The sequence below is a fragment of the Orbicella franksi genome, chromosome 8 (genome assembly GCF_964199315.1).
Source record: "Orbicella franksi chromosome 8, jaOrbFran1.1, whole genome shotgun sequence".
In the NCBI taxonomy this organism is placed as follows: domain Eukaryota; kingdom Metazoa; phylum Cnidaria; class Anthozoa; order Scleractinia; family Merulinidae; genus Orbicella; species Orbicella franksi.
The window spans coordinates 27,219,744-27,240,276 of NC_138152.1; the positions used below are offsets into that span (position 1 = coordinate 27,219,744).

At 39.4% G+C, this 20,533-nt stretch overlaps 1 protein-coding gene and 1 pseudogene across 1 annotated transcript; both read left to right on the forward strand.

The window, feature by feature from the left end:
• The first annotated feature begins 1,836 nt into the window (after positions 1-1,836).
• LOC145494625 (uncharacterized) lies at positions 1,837-7,842 on the forward strand. Its single transcript, XM_081474157.1, has 4 exons — positions 1,837-2,031; positions 2,852-2,978; positions 6,755-6,846; positions 6,953-7,842. The coding sequence occupies exons 1-4, from the start codon at positions 1,918-1,920 to the stop codon at positions 7,610-7,612; spliced, it is 993 nt and encodes a 330-aa protein (XP_081330283.1). The 5' UTR covers positions 1,837-1,917; the 3' UTR covers positions 7,613-7,842.
• A 2,278-nt stretch (positions 7,843-10,120) lies between these two features.
• Positions 10,121-20,533, forward strand: LOC145494071 (uncharacterized; annotated as a pseudogene).

Below are 20,533 nucleotides of genomic sequence, written 5' to 3' on the forward strand. Positions count from 1 at the left end.
GACGACCGCGCAATTTTTCTTGCGAGACACAGCGCGTAATCCCAAGCGGGCAAGATAGCGCCATCTTGCCCGCTCGGGTAGCCAATTACAGCGCATGATTTGGTTCATCTCGCCCGCTCAGGCCAGCTCACGTAGTTAGCCATATATTATAATAAGGTCTAGATAGCAGCAGACATGTAAAGATTTTAAGGAAAACGACCACTTTTTTAAGTTTAAAAAGCATGTGTCGACAGAACTTCTGTCATCTTCAGTTGAATGAATGATTACAAAGCAAGTTGAATAATAAGTAGGCAAAAATGCTAATTAAGACAAATAGTAACAACAGAACGTGAAAAGGTGTAAATTAAAAGGATAATTTTAGATTTACATGGTGTAATTGCTGATTGAGGCAAGGTAGTTCTTTTTGAATATGGATAGCCTCCTTTATCTTGAGTTGAAAGCTGGTAGTGGCGTGATCTATAATATGAAAGCAGTCTATTGAACACAATGAGCGACAACGTTCAGAATTCTGAAGATGTTTGAAGATGTGAGAGGCCCTATCAACGGCTAAGTGCTCACGTACGCGTGTGGAAAAATGTCGGGAGGTTTCGCCGACATAACAGGCATTACAGCCCGCACATGTAAACTTATAAACTACACGTGAACGAAGCCCGCCGGGGATAGGGTCTTTCACACCAAAAAGGTTACTTATCTTAAAGGAAGAAAAAACTAATTTGATGTCTAAATCATTACAATAGCGTTTGATTAAGTGCCGAATCTTCTTCTGAGTGATGACAGAAAAATGGCCTATGTACGGCAGCTTAAAGTAAAACGTGGGCGAGGTGGTAAGGGGGTAGCCCCGGGGACAATGATTGCTATTGTAATGATTTAGACATCAAATTAGTTTTTTCTTCCTTTAAGATAGGTAACCTTTTTGGTGTGAAAGACCCTATCCCCAGCGGGCTTCGTTCACGTGTAGTTTATAAGTTTACATGTGCGGGCTGTAATGCCTGTTATGTCGGCGAAACCTCCCGACATTTTTCCACACGCGTACGTGAGCACTAAGCCGTTGATAGGGCCTCTCACATCTTCAAACATCTTCAGAATTCTGAACGTTGTCGCTCATTGTGTTCAATAGACTGCTTTCATATTTTAGATCACGCCACTACCAGCTTTCAACTCAAGATAAAGGAGGCTATCCATGTTCAAAAAGAACTACCTTGCCTCAATCAGCAATTACACCATGTAAATCTAAAATTATCCTTTTAATTTACACCTTTTCACGTTCTGTTGTTACTATTTGTCTTAATTAGCATTTTTGCCTACTTATTATTCAACTTGCTTTGTAATCATTCATTCAACTGAAGATGACAGAAGTTCTGTCGAAACATGCTTTTTAAACTTAAAAAAGTGGTCGTTTTCCTTAAAATCTTTATATTATAATAAGTTCTCCACAACCGCTTTCCCAAAGCTTGTAATTTATAAACAGGCCGATCTCCCATAGCAACACCCTATCTCCACTTTGTTTACGGACAACCAATCAATCACTTCCAAGTATTATATGTACAAGAATAAACCAATCGTCGCGTATTTAACTTCACCACACAATTAAAACAGCGCAGCAAAACCACTCCTTGAAATAAACTTGCAAAGTCAAGCCTCTGAACAGTTTACTTTTCCATTCAGTACCGAATTCTGTTTAATTTAAAGGTAATGGATGCTAAAAGCATTTTGTTCCTTGTCCTGTTTCAAGGAATGGGGAATGTCATTGTTTACGCTGCTGAAGAAGACCACAAACTTTCTCGTTCAGTATTCTTCACGACGCGGCAAAATAAGCAGCTTCAGGGACATGTTGTCAAAAGGTTTGAGTCTCCCAGCCTGACCTCATGCAGCCATTCTTGCCTGACAAATTCCTGGTGTACCTCAACCAATTTCAAGATGCCATCCAAGAAGACCGCCAAAGGAACTTGCGAACTGAACAAGCATGGCACCATTGACGAAAACACCAAGTTTCATGATCAACAAGGAGTCACTTTTTCTTTGTTTTTAAAGGTAATTAGCAATTAGCAATTATCGTAGAATTCCGAAAGTAATGGCCCCTCCGAAAATAACGGCTCCCCGATAGCAACGTTAATTTTTTCTCTTCCTATTGAACCCTCAAAGTAACGATCCCCCGAAAATAGCGCCCACCCGAAAGTACGTAGCGGCTCTTTGAAGAAGTCACTAAAGGAGAAAGTCTCTGTTCTCAACCGCGGGTCATGCAGAAGGAACAGCCTGACTGTAGGACTGAACATTGACTTGAAGTGTTATTTGTGAATTTATCTCGAACTTGACTCAATTTTTCTTCAAACTATGCTTTATAAGGTTAAAGCTGCATTTGCCTAGCAGTAGAATCAAATGATTTACTGTAGGATATATAATATCAGTTGCATTGCGGTATAATGGGAACATTATACTTTCGATTCGCCCTCAGTACCAACCGGTTTAGGCCCTTTTTTTGTTTATACGGCTGCTTTGTTTAAATGACGATAAAAATCTTTGATCAAAGTATTAAATGTCGGAAGAAACACACTAATATTTTCCAAGGCTGGAACTGGCATCAATGAACGGCTGAAATTGCGTCTTTTTTTATCCCAAATTGGATCACTGGAATATTATTCAGCACACTATAGTCGTCGAAATAAACCTCTCTTTATACAGTTACGTTAGCAATTTTTGTACGTTAGCGAGGGCAAACAGCGAAGCTTGCACCAATTCTTTGCTTACTGAATGAAAATTGTTTTAGCATGTATATTCTTCCTCACTCAACTTTAAGCTGTCTGTTTTTTTGTTTTTTTTCTTTCTAATTCAAACGCTTTACATGTTTTATCAGGGTTGTCAAAATCCCACATCTCTTGGTTGCCTCAACGGTGGTTCTTGTGTAGCAGACGACAAGAAACAAACATTTTCATGTTTGTGTAAAGCGCCTTGGATTGGGAAAAACTGTGAAGCCAAACTTGGTAAGAAAATGTTTCAAGAACTGCAATGATGTATTTTTAAATGAATTTATATTTGTACACCACATCCTGTCAAATGATTTCCACATCTAGTTAGTCTCTCTAAAATAAGACGCCGTTTACGTTCCGAAAAGAGATCGATAGTGTTGTATGGAACCACTACGGTTTTAATTTGCATGTTCGTAACACTATAATTAGGTAGACTGTTGACGCTATCGATGGTCTTTAACATGGGATTTCCATTGTGGCATTATCTAACAAGCGGTCAACGAGAAGTTAAGTGACTACTAGGTGCGTAAAATGATATAAAAGAGTAAAATATTTGGGCAGCGAGAAAAGTTGAGCCACAACTTTTCCACAAACGCAAATTATTCAGTCGTACATCTCGTTTATTCTATGTTATTTTAATTAGCGAAAACTAATTAATACATTTCACAACGAATATTAACGCCAGAAAAAACGAAATTTCGATGTCACCTTGACATCACTTATCAAGGAATAATAAAGGCAACGGTAAGTTATAAGTTAAACAATAATTGATCAGAATGAAAATTTGGAGCGCGCTGCGGGTGCTAATTACAAAACATTGACAAATGTCAAACAAATTTAAGACTTTGGCACGAATAGAGGCTAATTAGTTGTTCAGTTCAGGTTTTCGTCTACAAATAAACAACCTCTGGTAGATCAGACAATGCAGATTTCCTTTGCTTCTCTTTAGGACTGAAAATTTGCCGCAAAGTTCAGTGATCTCGGCGCACGTTATACTTTTCTTGTAAATACTTCCCAATGGCAGATGACTTGTTCTGTTTAAGGCGTTCATGTAGATGGCGGCGATGTATATGATATATTCTGTATTAAAAGGAAACGGGAGCTGAACACCCAGCCGAACTCTATTCGTGCAAAAGTCTTTGACATTTCTCTTTGTTTTTAATTGGCACCCGTATGACGCTTAATGTTTATTCTGATCCTAACTCACGCGTAAACCTGTCATGATCACATCTCTTCTGTACATATACCAACAAAACTTAACACTCTTTTTATTTGTAACTGGATAATAATTTCAGATGAAGATGACATCTAAAGGTTTTCTTTTTTTCTTATTTTACCACTAAAATTCAGGCGCCGTTTATCGACAGGCGTCTTAACTTGCAATGTAGGATATTAGAGTTGCAAGAATGAGACAGAGTTAGAAAAAGGTCTGGAATGGGGGGGGGGGGGGAGAACAGGGGGGTCAGAACCTCCGCCTCCCGTACCCTGCTGTCCCGCTTCCCGTACCTTTATCTCCCGCCTCCCGCCCTTTTCCGTGCTGCTCCCGTCCCCTGTAAATTGGTAGAGTCAAAACACATCCTAGTCATTTAGCTTCGCAATTCTTAAGCATTTTCTTTGTCTTTAAATAATTTAACAAGATTACCACTGCCATATGTTTCAATTCAGTGAAGTTTTGACCTACTTGTTTATCTTCTTTGAGTTTCTGCATTTCAGTCCATTTTCACCGGCTCTTCAGATTTGTTTCTGAAATCCGTTTTCAGTGGCAACGGTCTCAAAAGTTAATTCTAAATTGTCTCGTGTTCTGATAAACTATACGCATTTCCAGTAACCAGTCCGGCATTTATTGGGATCAGACAATTAAATCACGGAAGTAGGATTTGACGAAATTGCAGCCAAACGTCCTAGGCGAATTTCAGATATGCGTATTTATTATTCGGGAAATCTAAAAGAAGTCTTCCATGTGCCTAGGTGGGCGCACTGGTCTCCTTCTGCTCCAAATGGTCGTTAGACCTGTTAAGTCTCCTTCCTCTTCCGAGTCGGGAGGGATTTCGTGATTTTCTCCAATTTCATCAGGTTCCATATCACGTTCTCCTCGGCAGTCTGAAAGGGTCTTGGAGAACGTTTCTTCAGCAAGTTGTAAGCACCTATCAGATAGTCTTACGGCTCCCTTGTCTATTTCACAAAAGATGTCACTTTTCTTGCAAGATGTAAGTGCTCCTTCGCCAGCTGTTTCGAAGATAAATGAACTTTCTTCCACGACAACATGTTCAGTGCCAAATATATCATTTTGTTCCATTTCGCTTGAAATGAATATGGAGAAAACATTGGATCTTTCTCTAATAGCATGTATTCCACTGAGTGTGTGGTAGACGTACGTGCGTCATGACCGCTTTCATTTCCATCTTCGCGTTCAGGTACGGCATCTAAGTCACAAATATCACTGTTACCTGCTGCAGATAACTGGTTATGTGTTGTTTGCGTTGGTGTATCGGTTTTCCGTGTAGACCGTGTAGAACTGACTGATTTAAACAGTTCTTGGACTGTCGCTTCAGCAAAGTCATGACTTGTTTCATCGGCCTCCGTGTCTAAATTAACTCATGTATACATGCAGAACGGAAGAGTACCGGCTTTGTCCTTGGTAAAGGAATTTCGTACGGACTGTTGCCTAATCCCCCGACCAAATTCATTCCTCCAATCGTTCAGGAGTTTGGCGTCCTCTTTGTTTAGGCAAGTAATTGGTTCTTGTGGGACTTGGAGCAAATCTTCATATTTGATACTATAGTCAGATGGCAACTCATAATGCCATCTCATATTTCACCGGAAGTAGGCCTGTTTTTCAGCCCAATCGCAAATTTTCGTTTGCTCGTTTGCTCAGAAGTCTCAGAAGTGACTGAGAAGACGTTAAATGCAAGTCAAATATATTTTAGGTTCTTGTTTTTGAAAGTATTCTAACGCATCGTTGAATTAAAAAAATATCGCTTCGTATTTCTCTCCCGCTTCCCGCCCTCTTAGAACTCCCGCTTCCCGCCCTTTCCGCTCCCGCCTCCCGTACCCCTCCCGCCCCCTATTCTCCCGGGCTAGATAGATAACCTTTATTTTAAAACGATGAGTATTAAAGCTACATGAGCTTGTGGGGTCGTTTGCAATTAACTAATCGCTAAGTAACTAAAAACTAAAGACTAGGGGTATTTACAGAAAAAAAACGTTTGAACTTAAGTCAGCGATATATACAATAAGAGATTGTTAGCATAAGTTTTTAAGTATATACAAAGTCATCTTTTCTAAAATTACAAGTGGATGCAGACGTTATCTTAAAGCTGAATTCATTAAAATTAACTAGAGATTTAAGCTTTAGCCTGAGGTCACGATATGGAACATTTTTTGTCAGGGCACTACAGTTGTTGGTCACTGTATTCCACAGGACTGAGCCTCTGAGCGCGACAGAGTCTTTCATGTAACGCGTGTTGAAGCGGGGAACAATTAAAGAAGCGAAGGTCCGGGTTGAATAATTTGTGGCCCGTTTCTTAGAAATCACCTGTCTCTCCCTCCCCTTCCCACGGAATAGCACTAGTTCTTTGTTCTTTTTATAAGTTTGCGAATTCCTTATTACCAATAATTAAGCAAACGTAATTGTCTATGGCTAAATAGTGTAATATAAATCCACAACGCCTTCTTAGCAATGCATGGCCATTGGGGCAGAAAACTTTTCGGACCACAATTTCTTTTCAGCTTAAGGTCTCGCTGGAGTGTTTTTTTTTCCGCTTTTTCGCCATGTTTCTTTCTCATGGCTGATTTTCTTTGATTGCCTTCTGTCGCTTTTCTCTTTTAGAAGAATTATTTTGGTAATTGTTATCCTTTAAAAAATCTAGTGGTCAATTTCTTGTCTGATTTATGTCACCTTCGATTCTTTTTCCTGAAATTTAAGCGCTGCTTGTGGAAACTACAATAATTTCAAAACAACATGCATATAATAAGGTCATCAAAGCTTTGCGTTTTTCGTCATCTTTCAGATGTTTTTTCATGTGACGAGACTCAAAAGAAAGCTGGCGAGACGTTACCAAATGGACAATACTTGCTAACAAATGGGGACGTGTCATTCAAGGTAGGCAAAATGGAGAAGACGTCACTCGCTAACTTAACGAAAGCAAAGCATAGCTTTTTCGCGGATAATTTTTAAGGAATACTAAACTCGCTACTCGAATCATTAGGTATACTGTCATATGACAGATGATGACAAAGGATGGACTCTAGTCGCCCGATTCTCAAACAGTGACGATAAAAACTGGATGAATGACACCGGTCTATGGTGGTATGACCAGCAAGTTGCCATGGGAACAACAACAGACCCGTCGAATAACACTGACATGATTTCACCCGCATTTTGGTTGGTCAGCGGCAGAGAGTTTAAGATCACGCGCAGTGATGACCTCATTCACACTCCTTTGTTACAGACCACAGGTAACTGTTTGGCTGGACAAACGTTCCGATCAAAAATCACCAGTTATGGCGACTTTAGAAATGGCAAAGTTTGGGCCAGTGACCAGTGCTTGGGAAGCTGCACGGTTCAATATGGCGGTCAGCACAAGTCAACAGACGGTTTTCAGCGGGCTGAGTGCAGTGGAGACATCCAAAGCGCCAATAACATCGGCTTCTGGTGTGACTGGCAAGTTGGTGATGGATCAGTGATGATGATTGGTGGAGGAGGAGGTTCTTGTTCACGAGCTGATCACGGGATTGGAATAACAGAAACTGACGCTGCTTCTTTTGTGGAAAACGTAAGCAAGGAAACTGAATATGACTTTGGTTATAATGCTGCCACAGACTCTGTCCCATCCCAGGCATATTCATTAAATCTGTGGATCCGTTGAATGTTTCAGTTTTACAAAGCATTCCCTTTAGATTTTTCCTCACAAGATCTTAAACGTTTATCATCGAGTAGCTAGTTTAGCAGATGGACAGTATAGGACTTAAGTTGATTTCCGGAGAACATTCGAGCAATAATGGCAAAAATAAAGATACCAAAAAAAACCTCATAGCACGATAATGTTTTGATTAAACGTAAGAAGAACTCATTGAAACCTAAGCTCTCAAGCTGACCCCTCGAGAGAAAATTCAACTTGAAGTTATCGTTATTTCAATTAAACGGACGTTTCGCGTTAGTTCAAAACACAATGACACACGCATTAAGCATTCTTACGAGGTTTGACATAAACTTTTTCGAGAACGCTTGAGAATTTAATCGCGAGGTCACTTAGAGAAATTAATTAAAGTGGGATGTTTTAAATAATATTCAGAAAATTACCGTGCTTTGAGTAGCATATTTTTAGTAAATAATTTTTGCACCTATTGCTCCAACTTTGAGCGGAACCCGTCTTAATTTCTTTGGACATATTGCCTTCGCGAATAAATTCCAGCTTGAAACTAAAAGGGATATGCTCGGTTTTGAGTAATCTTCAGTTGATATTTTAGCATTTACATACTATATACTCACTAGTACATACGACAAAGACAGCCAGATTATTCTGTTCTCAATCACAACTCTAACAAAACTCTCCAATCTGACTGGATATCGGCGCGCAGAGAATCAGGATAATAGACCGAAAGGGAGTTGAAAATCACAGAAAATGTAAGAATTGTAGCAAGGAATAAAAATTAGGTTAATACTGTAAAGTTACGTTGCTTTGCCTCTTTTAATAATTACCTTTAGAATTCTGCGCATATTTTAAAAAATAGTAAGCTATTATGCAAGGAATGGCGCAACAAATAACATACCTAATCACACCTTGTGAGCCAGTTGCCGAACACCGGAGACCCAGTTTTGGTGTCAGATTAAAGTTTGATGGCAAAATAATTTCTCAACTAGAGTATTTCATCTTTTATAAAATGTTATGTTTTACGGAATTTGAAATCTCTTCTCGTGAATGGTCAGTTTAAGTCCAAAGAGAAAACTGGCCGCTGTTACATGTCTTTCCTCTGACCATGAGACGTCAGGACAGTGTAGTTTTCCTGCTTGCGCTGAACGCTGATTGGCTAATTCTAACTTCAGAAGCTCTGGTCGTACCCAATAATTGTCTTTCTTATTAAAATATGGATCCTGATATGATAACAAATACTAAGATTTGTCACAGCTCGATTGCGGCTACCAACAGATCTGTTATTGTCAGGGTGGTACACGGTAAAATTACCAAACAGACTAACAAACACAAACCAGAATTACTAAACCAAACAGCGGAGGCAGTTTTCGTCCCAAGTCCTCCCCCTATGGAAACAAATATACGAAGAGCGCAAGGTCAAGCGGGAATAAAAGGAGCGCAAATTCTCCTGGGTGACTGGTAACCAAGGTATGCAAGGATTTATGGCGCGCGGAAAGTCAAGAAATAAAAGGAGACGACAATTAATTAGCCATAATGGTGATTCTTTTTCTCTTTTTTTATTTTTACATTAGACAAAATTCTCCGTCGTTTGTATTTTAAACTTGATTAATAAGCGCAGCTGGTCTGGGATCCAAAGCCTTCAGTGAAACCACAGGCGTTCGAAACTCACGGTTCGAGGAATCGTTCCAATATTAATGATTTATGAACGCGTATCGAGTGAGACGTGACTGTCTTAAGTGCGCGGTGTTATGTTACACATCGGGCCGTTGAGGATTTGAGCGCTCTACAAGGCATTGTATTGAATTTAAAATAACGAAGGATAAAATCGCGCGATGAAATAAAATATTACTTTTTTTGAATAAAATTAAGAAAATATACTCACCTTGCCTGCTTTCTGTTGTCCATCCATACATTAATCATTAATATTTGATCGATTCCTTGAATCGTGAGTTTGGGAAGCCTGTGGTATAAATGCGCCCGACATGAGTTTGGAGCAGTTGTGGAGTTTTAATATTGCGCTGTCCGATTGTAAGTATATGTTTACTTGAGCTAAAATTTAGCAAAAATTTGACGGCTTTGTTTTGCCTTGCAACCATCCTATTTACAAACTGAATGACGTCATCTTTTGTCATTTCCCTAAAATATTCACTGACATTAAGCAGGCATAGCAACTATCGTATTCCTATCTGATTTTCATAATTTTAAGTTCTCTCGCTCCGTCTTCGCTTTGTCAACATTTAACGTCTGTTGGTGGTTTCGTTGAAATTCATTAAACTACCACCATCAAATCTAAAGGAGATTCACTATCACCGGTGTTATTTTAAAGAAAGTTTGAACCGTTAATTTTTAACATTCCGTGTGACTTTGAGTGCACGTTATTAAACCAAACTGGTACGCAACGCAACCTTTTTTTGGCCAAAGGTCAAACAGGTTTGAAGCACGTTTAACTGAAGATAATTTTAAAAAAAGATGAAACTTCGGAAAGCATAAATTACGGTCACATCAATATACATTCTGACAAAGTAACTGGTCGTACTTTAAAAATTTATCACTGCCTTTATCACTGTCACCTGGATATCATGGAGCGAGTGACCTGCGCAGTTACGAGCTCTCCGCAACGGGTTTCTCAAAACTTTTAACTTATGCAGGCCGATCTCCCACAGCAACAACCCATCCCCTCATTATTAACGAACAACCAATCAAAAACATCCAAGTATTATCTTTGCAAGAATAAACCAATCGTTGCGTCTTTCTATTTCATCACATAATTAAAACAACGCAGTAAAACCACTCCTTGAAAGAAGCTTGCAAAGTCAAGCATTTGAATAGTTTACCTTTCCATTCAGTACTGAATTCTGTTTAAAGGTAATGGACGCTAAAAACGTTTCGTTCCTTGACCTGTTTCAAGGAATGGTGAATGTCATTGTTTACGCTGCTGAAGAAGACCACAAACTTTCTCGTTCAGTATTCTTCACGACGCGGCAAAATAAGCAGCTTCAGGGACATGTTGTCAAAAGGTTTGAGTCTCCCAGCCTGACATCATGCAGCCATTTTTGCCTGAGAAATTCCTGGTGTACCTCAACCAATTTCAAGATGCCATCCAAGAAGAACGCGAATGGAACTTGCGAACTGAGCAAGCATGGGGCCATTGACGAAAACACCAAGTTTCAATATCAACAAGGGGTGACGTTTTCTTTGCTCTTAAAGGTAAATAGCCATTCGCCACTAGTTTTAATCGGTAACTAAAATTTTTAGGACCGTGGGTGTGGTCAGCAATTTGTTGTTTGATTGAACTTGACTGTTGACCCTAGAATAAATGACGATAAATATCTTTGATCACTGTAATATGGGAACGAAATACACTAATATTTTCCAAGGCTGAAACTGTCATCAAGGAACGACTAAAATTAAGTCTTTTTTTTTTATCTCAAAATTGGGTGAACGGAATACTGTTCAGCACATTGTAATCGTGGAAATAAACCTTTCTTAAAACAGTTGTGTTTACAGAAACTGACGCTCCCGACAAACAGGTGTACAGGAAAAGAAACCTATCAAAGAACAAAGTAAATAGGGTTCATATAACCAATATCGTGCTAGCTTAAAGTGTCAATCATCTTCCGCCCTCAGACTTGCTAGCTGACTGAAAATTGTTTCAGCAAATATCTTTAATCTTCCTGAGCTCTGAACTGTCTTTATTGTAATTCAAAAACTCTTCAGGGTTGTCAAAGTCCTACATCTCTTGGTTGCTTCAACGGTGGTTCTTGTGTAGCAGACGACAAGAAACAAACATTTTCATGTTTGTGCAAAGCGCCTTGGACTGGGAAAAACTGTGAAATCAAACTTGGTAAGAACAAGTTTTAAGAACTGCAATGATGTATTTTTAAATGAATTTATATTTGTACATCACATCCTGCCAAATGATTTCCGCATCTAGTTAGTCTCTGTAAACTGATAAGTTTACGTTCCGAAAGCAGATCGATAGTGTTGATTCATTTCCTTATGGAACCACCATGGTTTTAATTTGCATGTTCGTAACACTGTAGAGTGCGTTCACTGTCAGGCAATAAAAAAATAAAATCAAAAACCATCCAGTGGATTAAGTCAGGAAATTGTGATATTATAGACAATAAATAAAGAAGACAGTTCTCCAAGTTTAAGGTGTGTGCGTTGTCCCTAAGTTGAGATATTCGTCGAAATGTTCCGTGCAAAATTATATAGCCTAGTTTGGAGCCGCCATGTTGGTGGACCTCGTTAGGATCTGGAACTTACTTTGGCTATCTAGTTGACTGATTATCTGAACCAAACCAAAACACATTTACACATGCACTTTTCCTAATACTTTAAGAGTGAATTTTGCTAATTAGCAGACATAGCACGGCAGAAGTCGAAGAATCGATTTTTCTGTCTTTTCGTCCACAAATAGCCCTTAGGTAGACATGAAACGTGATATAGTTTTTTTGGAGCTCGAAGCGCTTTAAATTCGAGAAAATCGAGGAAAACGATTTTCGCCTCGACGATCACCAAAATGGCCGATTGCAAAGGCTTAATATTAGTTATCTAAACTTAATTTGCGTCCGCGTGTAAAGGAAAACCAAAAGTTATCAATACATTTTCTTGAAAGACAAAGTATTCAGCTATCCAAAACAGGTTAGAACTTGACTTGAGCGCCATTTGAGAATAAACACACAATTTTGAAAAAAATCCCTTTCAGTTACTAGGTCGAATTCCTAATTTACGAATAAAATTCAGAGATATTTTTCGACATGTGCCATAACTCCAAAGACCCTGAAACTTCGCCTTTGGAACACGTTTATGTTGTTGTAAAACATGTATTAAAATCAGCTTGGGTTATTCATCGAGCGCTTTTTGAGGCCCGGCTGAAAAACCCCGATTTTAGGGACCGTTCATTTTTTATGAGGGAGGGGGGGGCTGGTGGGATTTGGGAAGCACCATTTAAAAATCGCATGACCCCCCCTCAGCTTACCAATTTTTTCACGTGCCCCCCCCCCTTATAGCGGTCATTTTTTGGGATGACCCCCCCCAAAAAAAAATTGAACAAACAATATTTAGATTTCAACTTTTTTAATATTTCTCTATTATCCCCCTACTTCACGTTTTGTGCTCACTGTGAAGACAATATTTACAATCCCTATACTACAGAGAGCTGTTGTTTGAAAAACAAATCAAAAGAAAGAGAAGTCAATTTCGGATCTCCTAGTTATGGCTCGCCCTGAGCGTGTGGCATTTGGCCTCTCATTAGCATCTCCCTCATCTGAATTGATGAATGCCCACAGTTTTAATGTAAAACAGATCAAATGTATAGAAGCTAAGTTGATGAAGGTCACGCAGGACATGGAAGCACTAGAAAATAAGAGCAATTATAACAGCATATCCAAGGGCATACTCAAACATGCACAGCACATCAACAAAAGGAGAAGGAAAAAAGAAAACCGCAGAAAGTCAAATGAAAGAAAGAGGAAGCGGACTGAAAACAACGTCCAACGAGTTTATGGAATCTGTGTTGGAAACCCGCTAGGAAATGATCTTCCACAATGCCTTGTGTACCCTCCTAGAACGGCCGTCCCGGAAGGGTGTATTAAAGTTGAGGATGTTGCCACGTCGTTATTTAGAAGAGATGGGCCATACATCGCACAGCTCTTGGAAGGGAATTATTTCACCAATGCTGCAAGAAGCAGAATCACCACCAACCTTGAGCAGGAAGTCAGAGATTATGTTTACACCTTCATGTACCCTGAAGAGTACACTCTCACGGAAAGCATTGCTGCTTCTTGCAGCATCGGTGAAAGAGACTCCCATAGCAGCACAAGCGGCGACGAAGAACTCGACGACAGCGAACATGAAGATGAGTACCAGTGAAAGTTGCATTCGAAAATAACAGTGTTAAGTACTTCTTCTCAGTAGCTACAAATGCTTTTTTGTCGCCAAACGTTTTTTTAAAGCAGAAGGAAAGTTTGTAATAAATTTGTATCCTGCCTTCTATGTTTATTCTATAGCAATTTTTTTGATATTCAAACATTATGCCATTTTAAAGTTTTACTAAAATATTTCACGTGACCCCCCCTTTTCCCCTTATTTTTTTGGGATGGGCCCCCCTCGAAAGCCATTTTTTTTCGCATGGCCCCCCCCCCCAAATCCCACCAGCCCCCCCTACCTGATAAAAAATGAACGGTCCCTTACCTAAAACATTACGAAAAGTAAACAATGGACTTCTGCGTGTTGGTCTGGGGGCAAGCGGGTATAGGCGTTTAAAGTCCTCGTATTATTAGTTCCTTGTACTTAACACTTTTATGCTGTTGTAAAACATGTATCAAAATCAGCTTGACTTATTCTTCGAGTGGTTTTTAACGCGCCGCTGAAATAACCGGATTTAAATGAAAACATCAGCAGAAGTAAACAACAGACTGCTTGCGTGTTTTTCTGACGCCAGGAGAGTCCGTTGAAGTAAAGCGGTTTAACTTCTTTCGTTATCATATTTTCATGTCTGGTGGAATTTTACTTCAGTATTTCCGTCGTAAGCTGCTCCAGTTTGAGTGAAGTAACTAAAGACAGTGTCGAACTAAGTTATGTCCCGCTTTATATCACTGCCCAAGTTGTGTTCCGCTCACGTCTTTTACAAGAGCTCCACATTACTCCACTCTAAGTTTCACATATGTTGATGATTAACAGCTTTTCCATAACACAGCAAAAAACTAGTTGGATATATTTGGATATAGCAGCGTTTCAGGACTTCAAACTTTCCCTCCTCTTACCTCTCGCTTGCGAGGATTTCGTCAGCCTGAGAGTCTATCTCGACCGAAAAGTTAAAAATAATAATAATAATAATTGCAAGTATGAGTTTCGCCTGAATTGTAAGCAACGCTTGTTTCATCAAGGCCTGATAAGTGACAATAAAGTTTATGTCTGTAGATGCTGCTCAGTTTTGTTCGTGTAAAAATCCAATAAATTGTCGGCTGTCGATGAATAAAAGCGCCCGCCGATGCGTGTTTTGTACAGTCAGTAAAACATAAATATATAGATTTAGGCCAGCCTAATAGCGTAGCTCCTGGACCGGGTTGTTCAAAGCCCGATTAAGCTAACCCAGAAAAAGATAGAATTTTGATTTGAGTTTTGTAACTTTGCGGTGAGGTTTCTGTATATTGTTTGGCCTTCTGTTTTGAGTTTTAATAATCACCATATACACAAAACAAAACAGCAAAAAACATTTGTATAGAAGAAAAAGTTATAATTCCATTAACTTTTAATCCTGGTAAGATTAAATTTGGAAATACAGTTAACAATAAAGATTAGCGAAAAAACTGAGCAACGACGTTTCGGTGTCATCCTGGCACCATTTTCAAGTTAAAAAATATTTGTGCGAAAAGTAAACTAATTTATACCAATGGTAGAGGTGCGAAATTGAATAAATTAAGATTAAGATAGCTGTTCAATGTTCATGTTCATTCCAATGAGGTGTCAAACACTGGTAATGAGTTCAGTGTCTGTTCAAAGCCTAAACAAATACTTTTGCGCGAATGGAGTCTGACTGTGTGTTAAGGCTCGGTTTCTTCTTGCGAATCCACAACATTTCGTGGATCAAGCAATCGAACTTTCCCTGACATTTCTTTAGGATCTTAAAGTTGTTAGTCAGGTCACCAACTGTATCAACTCGGTGTTCATTTTGAAGGTGTTTTCCGATGGCGGTAAATCGGTGTTCCTCAATGCGCTTGTAAAGATGACGGCTAGTGTAACCGACGTATTCTGCATCACACAGATCACATATATAGTTATAAACAACGCACTGTTGATTGATCAAAGGTGGTTTTGGCTCTTGTACTTTGAGATCATCGCCAATTTTACGGCTTCTGAACACCGGCTGTAGTTTGTGATCAAGTTTATTACTCAAGTCCGAGAGATGTTTCTTTACTATGTCCGCTGATTTCTGGTCTTTAAAAGGCAGGACAATGCGGTAGATATTCTCTGTTGGAGGCGTCGATCTTGTGTCTGGTGACATCACTGAATTAACGAAACGGGTGATGGTGGAGTTTACAATAGAATCTGAGTACTTGAGGTTAGAAAAGATCAGTTTAAGGCGTTCGCATTCTGTTGAGAATAGTTCCCATGTTGAGGACAAGCGGTAAGCACGGTTTAACATGGTTTTAACTAAAGATCTTTTATAGCGGTTGTCGACATGACTTTGGTGGTGTAAGAGGAGACCAGTGTTTGTGGGTTTACGGTAAACACTTGTTACCAGCTTGCAGCCCTTCTTGCATATTTCAATGCCGACAAATGGTAGCTTACCGTTAGATGCGATCTCCATGGTGAAGGATATGGATGGATGACAGTTGTTCAAAGTCTTCAGAAAGGCTTCTGCGGTTGGTATGTCTTTCATTGTGGCTAGTGTATCATCCACGTAGCGTCTGTAGAAGTCTGGCAACTTGTTCTCGTTTTGTAGCTTTTCCTCGATAGAACAAAGAAAAGTATTGGCCATTAGGGGACCCAAGGGAGAGCCCATCGCTACTCCATCAATTTGTTGGTAGAGTTGACCGTTAAATTGAAATAGCTGGTCCTTTGTTGCTACTGACAACAGTTCAATTAGATCAGCTTTGCTGATGTTTAGATGGTGTGTTTTGTTGAACCAGTTGTCAACAAAAGCTCTATCAGCAAGGATCTCGATGGTTTCTTGTAGTGGGACGTTCGTAAATAGCGAAGAGACATCATAAGATACTAGGATGTCAGATTCGTTGAGGCTCAGATTGCGAATCTCATAAACCCACAAACACTGGTCTCCTCTTACACCACCAAAGTCATGTCGACAACCGCTATAAAAGATCTTTAGTTAAAACCATGTTAAACCGTGCTTACCGCTTGTCCTCAACATGGGAACTATTCTCAACAGAATGCGAACGCCTTAAACTGATCTTTTCTAACCTCAAGTACTCAGATTCTATTGTAAACTCCACCATCACCCGTTTCGTTAATTCAGTGATGTCACCAGACACAAGATCGACGCCTCCAACAGAGAATATCTACCGCATTGTCCTGCCTTTTAAAGACCAGAAATCAGCGGACATAGTAAAGAAACATCTCTCGGACTTGAGTAATAAACTTGATCACAAACTACAGCCGGTGTTCAGAAGCCGTAAAATTGGCGATGATCTCAAAGTACAAGAGCCAAAACCACCTTTGATCAATCAACAGTGCGTTGTTTATAACTATATATGTGATCTGTGTGATGCAGAATACGTCGGTTACACTAGCCGTCATCTTTACAAGCGCATTGAGGAACACCGATTTACCGCCATCGGAAAACACCTTCAAAATGAACACCGAGTTGATACAGTTGGTGACCTGACTAACAACTTTAAGATCCTAAAGAAATGTCAGGGAAAGTTCGATTGCTTGATCCACGAAATGTTGTGGATTCGCAAGAAGAAACCGAGCCTTAACACACAGTCAGACTCCATTCGCGCAAAAGTATTTGTTTAGGCTTTGAACAGACACTGAACTCATTACCAGTGTTTGACACCTCATTGGAATGAACATGAACATTGAACAGCTATCTTAATCTTAATTTATTCAATTTCACACCTCTACCATTGGTATAAATTAGTTTACTTTTCGCACAAATATTTTAATCCTGGGTTAGCGTAAACCGGCTTCCGAGCAATCCTGCCCTGTTTCCAACAAGCTAACCCAATATGAGCCCGTGATCCAATCGATAATCAGCGCTTGGTCAGCGGTCAACTTCAAGAAAACACGTGACCTCGAGGAGCTGTAAACCTGAGCCCGCAATATGGTCACGTGATACTGGTCAGCGGATACCTTGTTTTGACAGGTGTCAATTGATCATAACATGGATGTCCAATATCAAGGAAGTACACGGTAAACCAACGGTGCATGTCTCTGTCAACCTATTATTTGGAGTATGGCCGCCATGTTGGGCAACTCCGCCGCCGCCGCCGCCGCCGTTGTCGTCGTCGTGAGTACGCGCCCACGAGCAATACCGCTAGCCATGATAACCATGAGAAAATCAACTCATGGGTTTTCTTTTCTTTCCTATTTGAGTATGGGGCTCCGCTTGGCGGCCTTTCGGGCCGCCAGAGCTCCGCTACAAATTGGACTCCCGCACTTTCGTGTGAAAACGAAGATCGAACTCAAATAACATCAGTCTAATTTTTAAATATGTTTGAGGTTGATAAATGTTTGAGAACATACTAAAAGCTTAGCTGAAAATATGTGAATACAGCGGAAATAATCAGCAAAGTTACGATGACGCTTTCTTTAATCAACTCGAATAACGATTTCGATTTCGTTGGTTGAGTTATCAAAACTCCTTGTCTATTTTATTTTCGCAGTGTAAAATTTCACCATGTTAAAGAAACACACATTATGTTGTTAGCCTTTTGGCGTTGGTGAAAATTGTTGCAGCATCTCAGCACAAAAGACAACGAAAGAAATCTTTGTCAAGATTTGTTGGCAATTGAAAACACCGACTCGGATTTGAAAGTGCACGCGCTGCACTATGCAAATGAGCTACTTAATGTACGCGTCAGACTTTCATTTCAAAAACTTTTGCAAACTCGCCAAACAAACAGAAGTAATAAGAAATTATCAGGGTTTGGTTATGACTAAGCATCGTTTGGGAAATTCACAAATTATCTCGATACCAGGGTAAAGAGTTTTCTTACATAACTTTTCTTTACAGAACAAACGCAAAATCTTACTCGTACAACTAGCGCGAGCAGATATTCATTCACAGCGCGAAGTCTTGTTTTCGACCCTGAAAACTCACCTTTTCCATTAGCTCAGAGCGTAAAACTACATATAAGAACTCTGGTTCTTATTCCCTGCCTTATTCCCTGCCGTCACTGTGAAAAATCTGCAAGAGAATCTCGCAACTCTCATCATTTGATCAGGCAACGTGACAACACCCACTCGAGAGCCCCCGACATGTGCGTGGATCTGCACGGATATATGACGTCAGGATGGCGCAATTTGTTCTAAAAATAGAAAAATTGTCCCATATCATAGGTGCGCACGGATCCCAAGACTTACGGTCACCATCCCCGATTATGGCTCCTGGTTGTGAGAGTTTGCGTGGTTGTTTGTAGCTTAAGGCTGTAATGGCGCGTTATCCTGTGTTTCTCTCGCCGTAAAATTTGAATCAATTTCAGTCGAGTTTACCTCTCTGATCGTTGCTGTATTTAGGAGAATTTCTGTGGAATACACTTAACGAATTTCCTCGCTTTCTGCTATTCAATTTACGGTAGAAAAGTCTGATTTCAAGTGTCAGAGCAACGACTGACAGAAGTTGTTTTTGTAGTAAAACTTCAAACTTCGCACGAAATTTAACACCGGAAAAACAATTTTGGAGAACTTAACTGGTGAAATAAATGCAACTAACATAAAGTAGTTCGAAAAATATCTGTTCTTTAATACACCTTTCTTTGTTCAGTATCTGAGTTACTCTCTCGTTGCGAAGATTTTTTACAAAGCATTGGTAGACTGCGCGGAAGCCGACTAAATGTATTTAATGTTTATTCTGTATCTAACTGAACTCACGCGTGAACCTGTCATGATCACATCTCTTCAGTAAACTTCTGTTAACAAAACTTAACGCTCTCTTTATTTCTAACTGGATAATAATGTCAGATGAAGATGACATCGAAACGTTTTCTTTTTTATTACTTTACCACTAAAATTCAGACGCTGTTTATTGACATGCGTAAATAATCCGACAGTCGAAATTCTTTTCAGATTCAAAGAACGGAGTGTCATAACTTACAATGTACGATATTAGAGTTGACAGAAGGAGACAGAGTTAGAAAAAGCGGTGGCTAGTTCGTTTTATAAGTTTGCTAATTCTTTATTACAAATATTAAAGCAAACGTAATTGTCTATGGTTAAATAGTGTAATATAAAAGCACAACGCGTTCTTAGCAATGGGTGTTGGGTCAGGTAAGTTTTCTCACCACAATTTCTTTTCAGCTTAAGGTCTCGCTGGAGTGTTGTTTTTTTTTTTTTTTTTCGCTTTTTCGCCATGTTTTTTCTCGTGGCTGGTTTTCTTCGATTTCTTTCTGTCGCTTTCCTCTTGTAGAAGAATTATTTTGGTAATTGTTATCCTTTAAAAAATCTAGTGGTCAATTTCTTGTCTGATTTATGTCACTTTCGATTCTTTTTCCTGAAATTTAAGCGCTGCTTGTGAAAACTATAACAATTTCAAAAAAACATGCATATAATAAGGTCATCAAATCTTTGCGTTTTTCATTATCTTTCAGATCCTTTTTCATGCGACGAGACTTAAAAGAAAGCTGGCGAGACGTTACCAAATGGACAATACTTACTAACAAATGGGAGCGTGTCATTCAAGGTAAGCAAAATGGAGAAGACGTCACTCGCTAACTTGACGAAGGCAAAGGACAGCTTTTTAACGGATAATTTATAAGGAATGCTAAACTCTCTACTCCCTCATTAGGTGTACTGTCACATGACACATGATGACAAAGGATGGACTCTGGTCGCCCGATTCTCAAACAGTGACGATAAAAACTGTCAGTCTTATTCATTAAACCTGTGGATCCATTGATCGCTAATAAGTCTTTCAGGAACATTCCCTGTAGATTTTTTACCGCAGAATATCTCAACATTACTTGTTATATTATATCCAGTAGCCACCGTAGCAAACGAACCGATTTAGATTTCCTCGAAGATCTTACCTTCTTCATGCATAACAAAATGTCCCTGCAATTGCTAAGAAAATTTAGCATTAATTTTCAGATTAAAACAGAAAGCTCGACTCGCAGTTGTGATTTACCTTCAGTTGATATTAGAAAAACAAAAAATAAGATACTAAATCTGACAAATATCACAATGATAACCAGATGAGTCTAGCTGCCCTTAATAAAAACCATAACA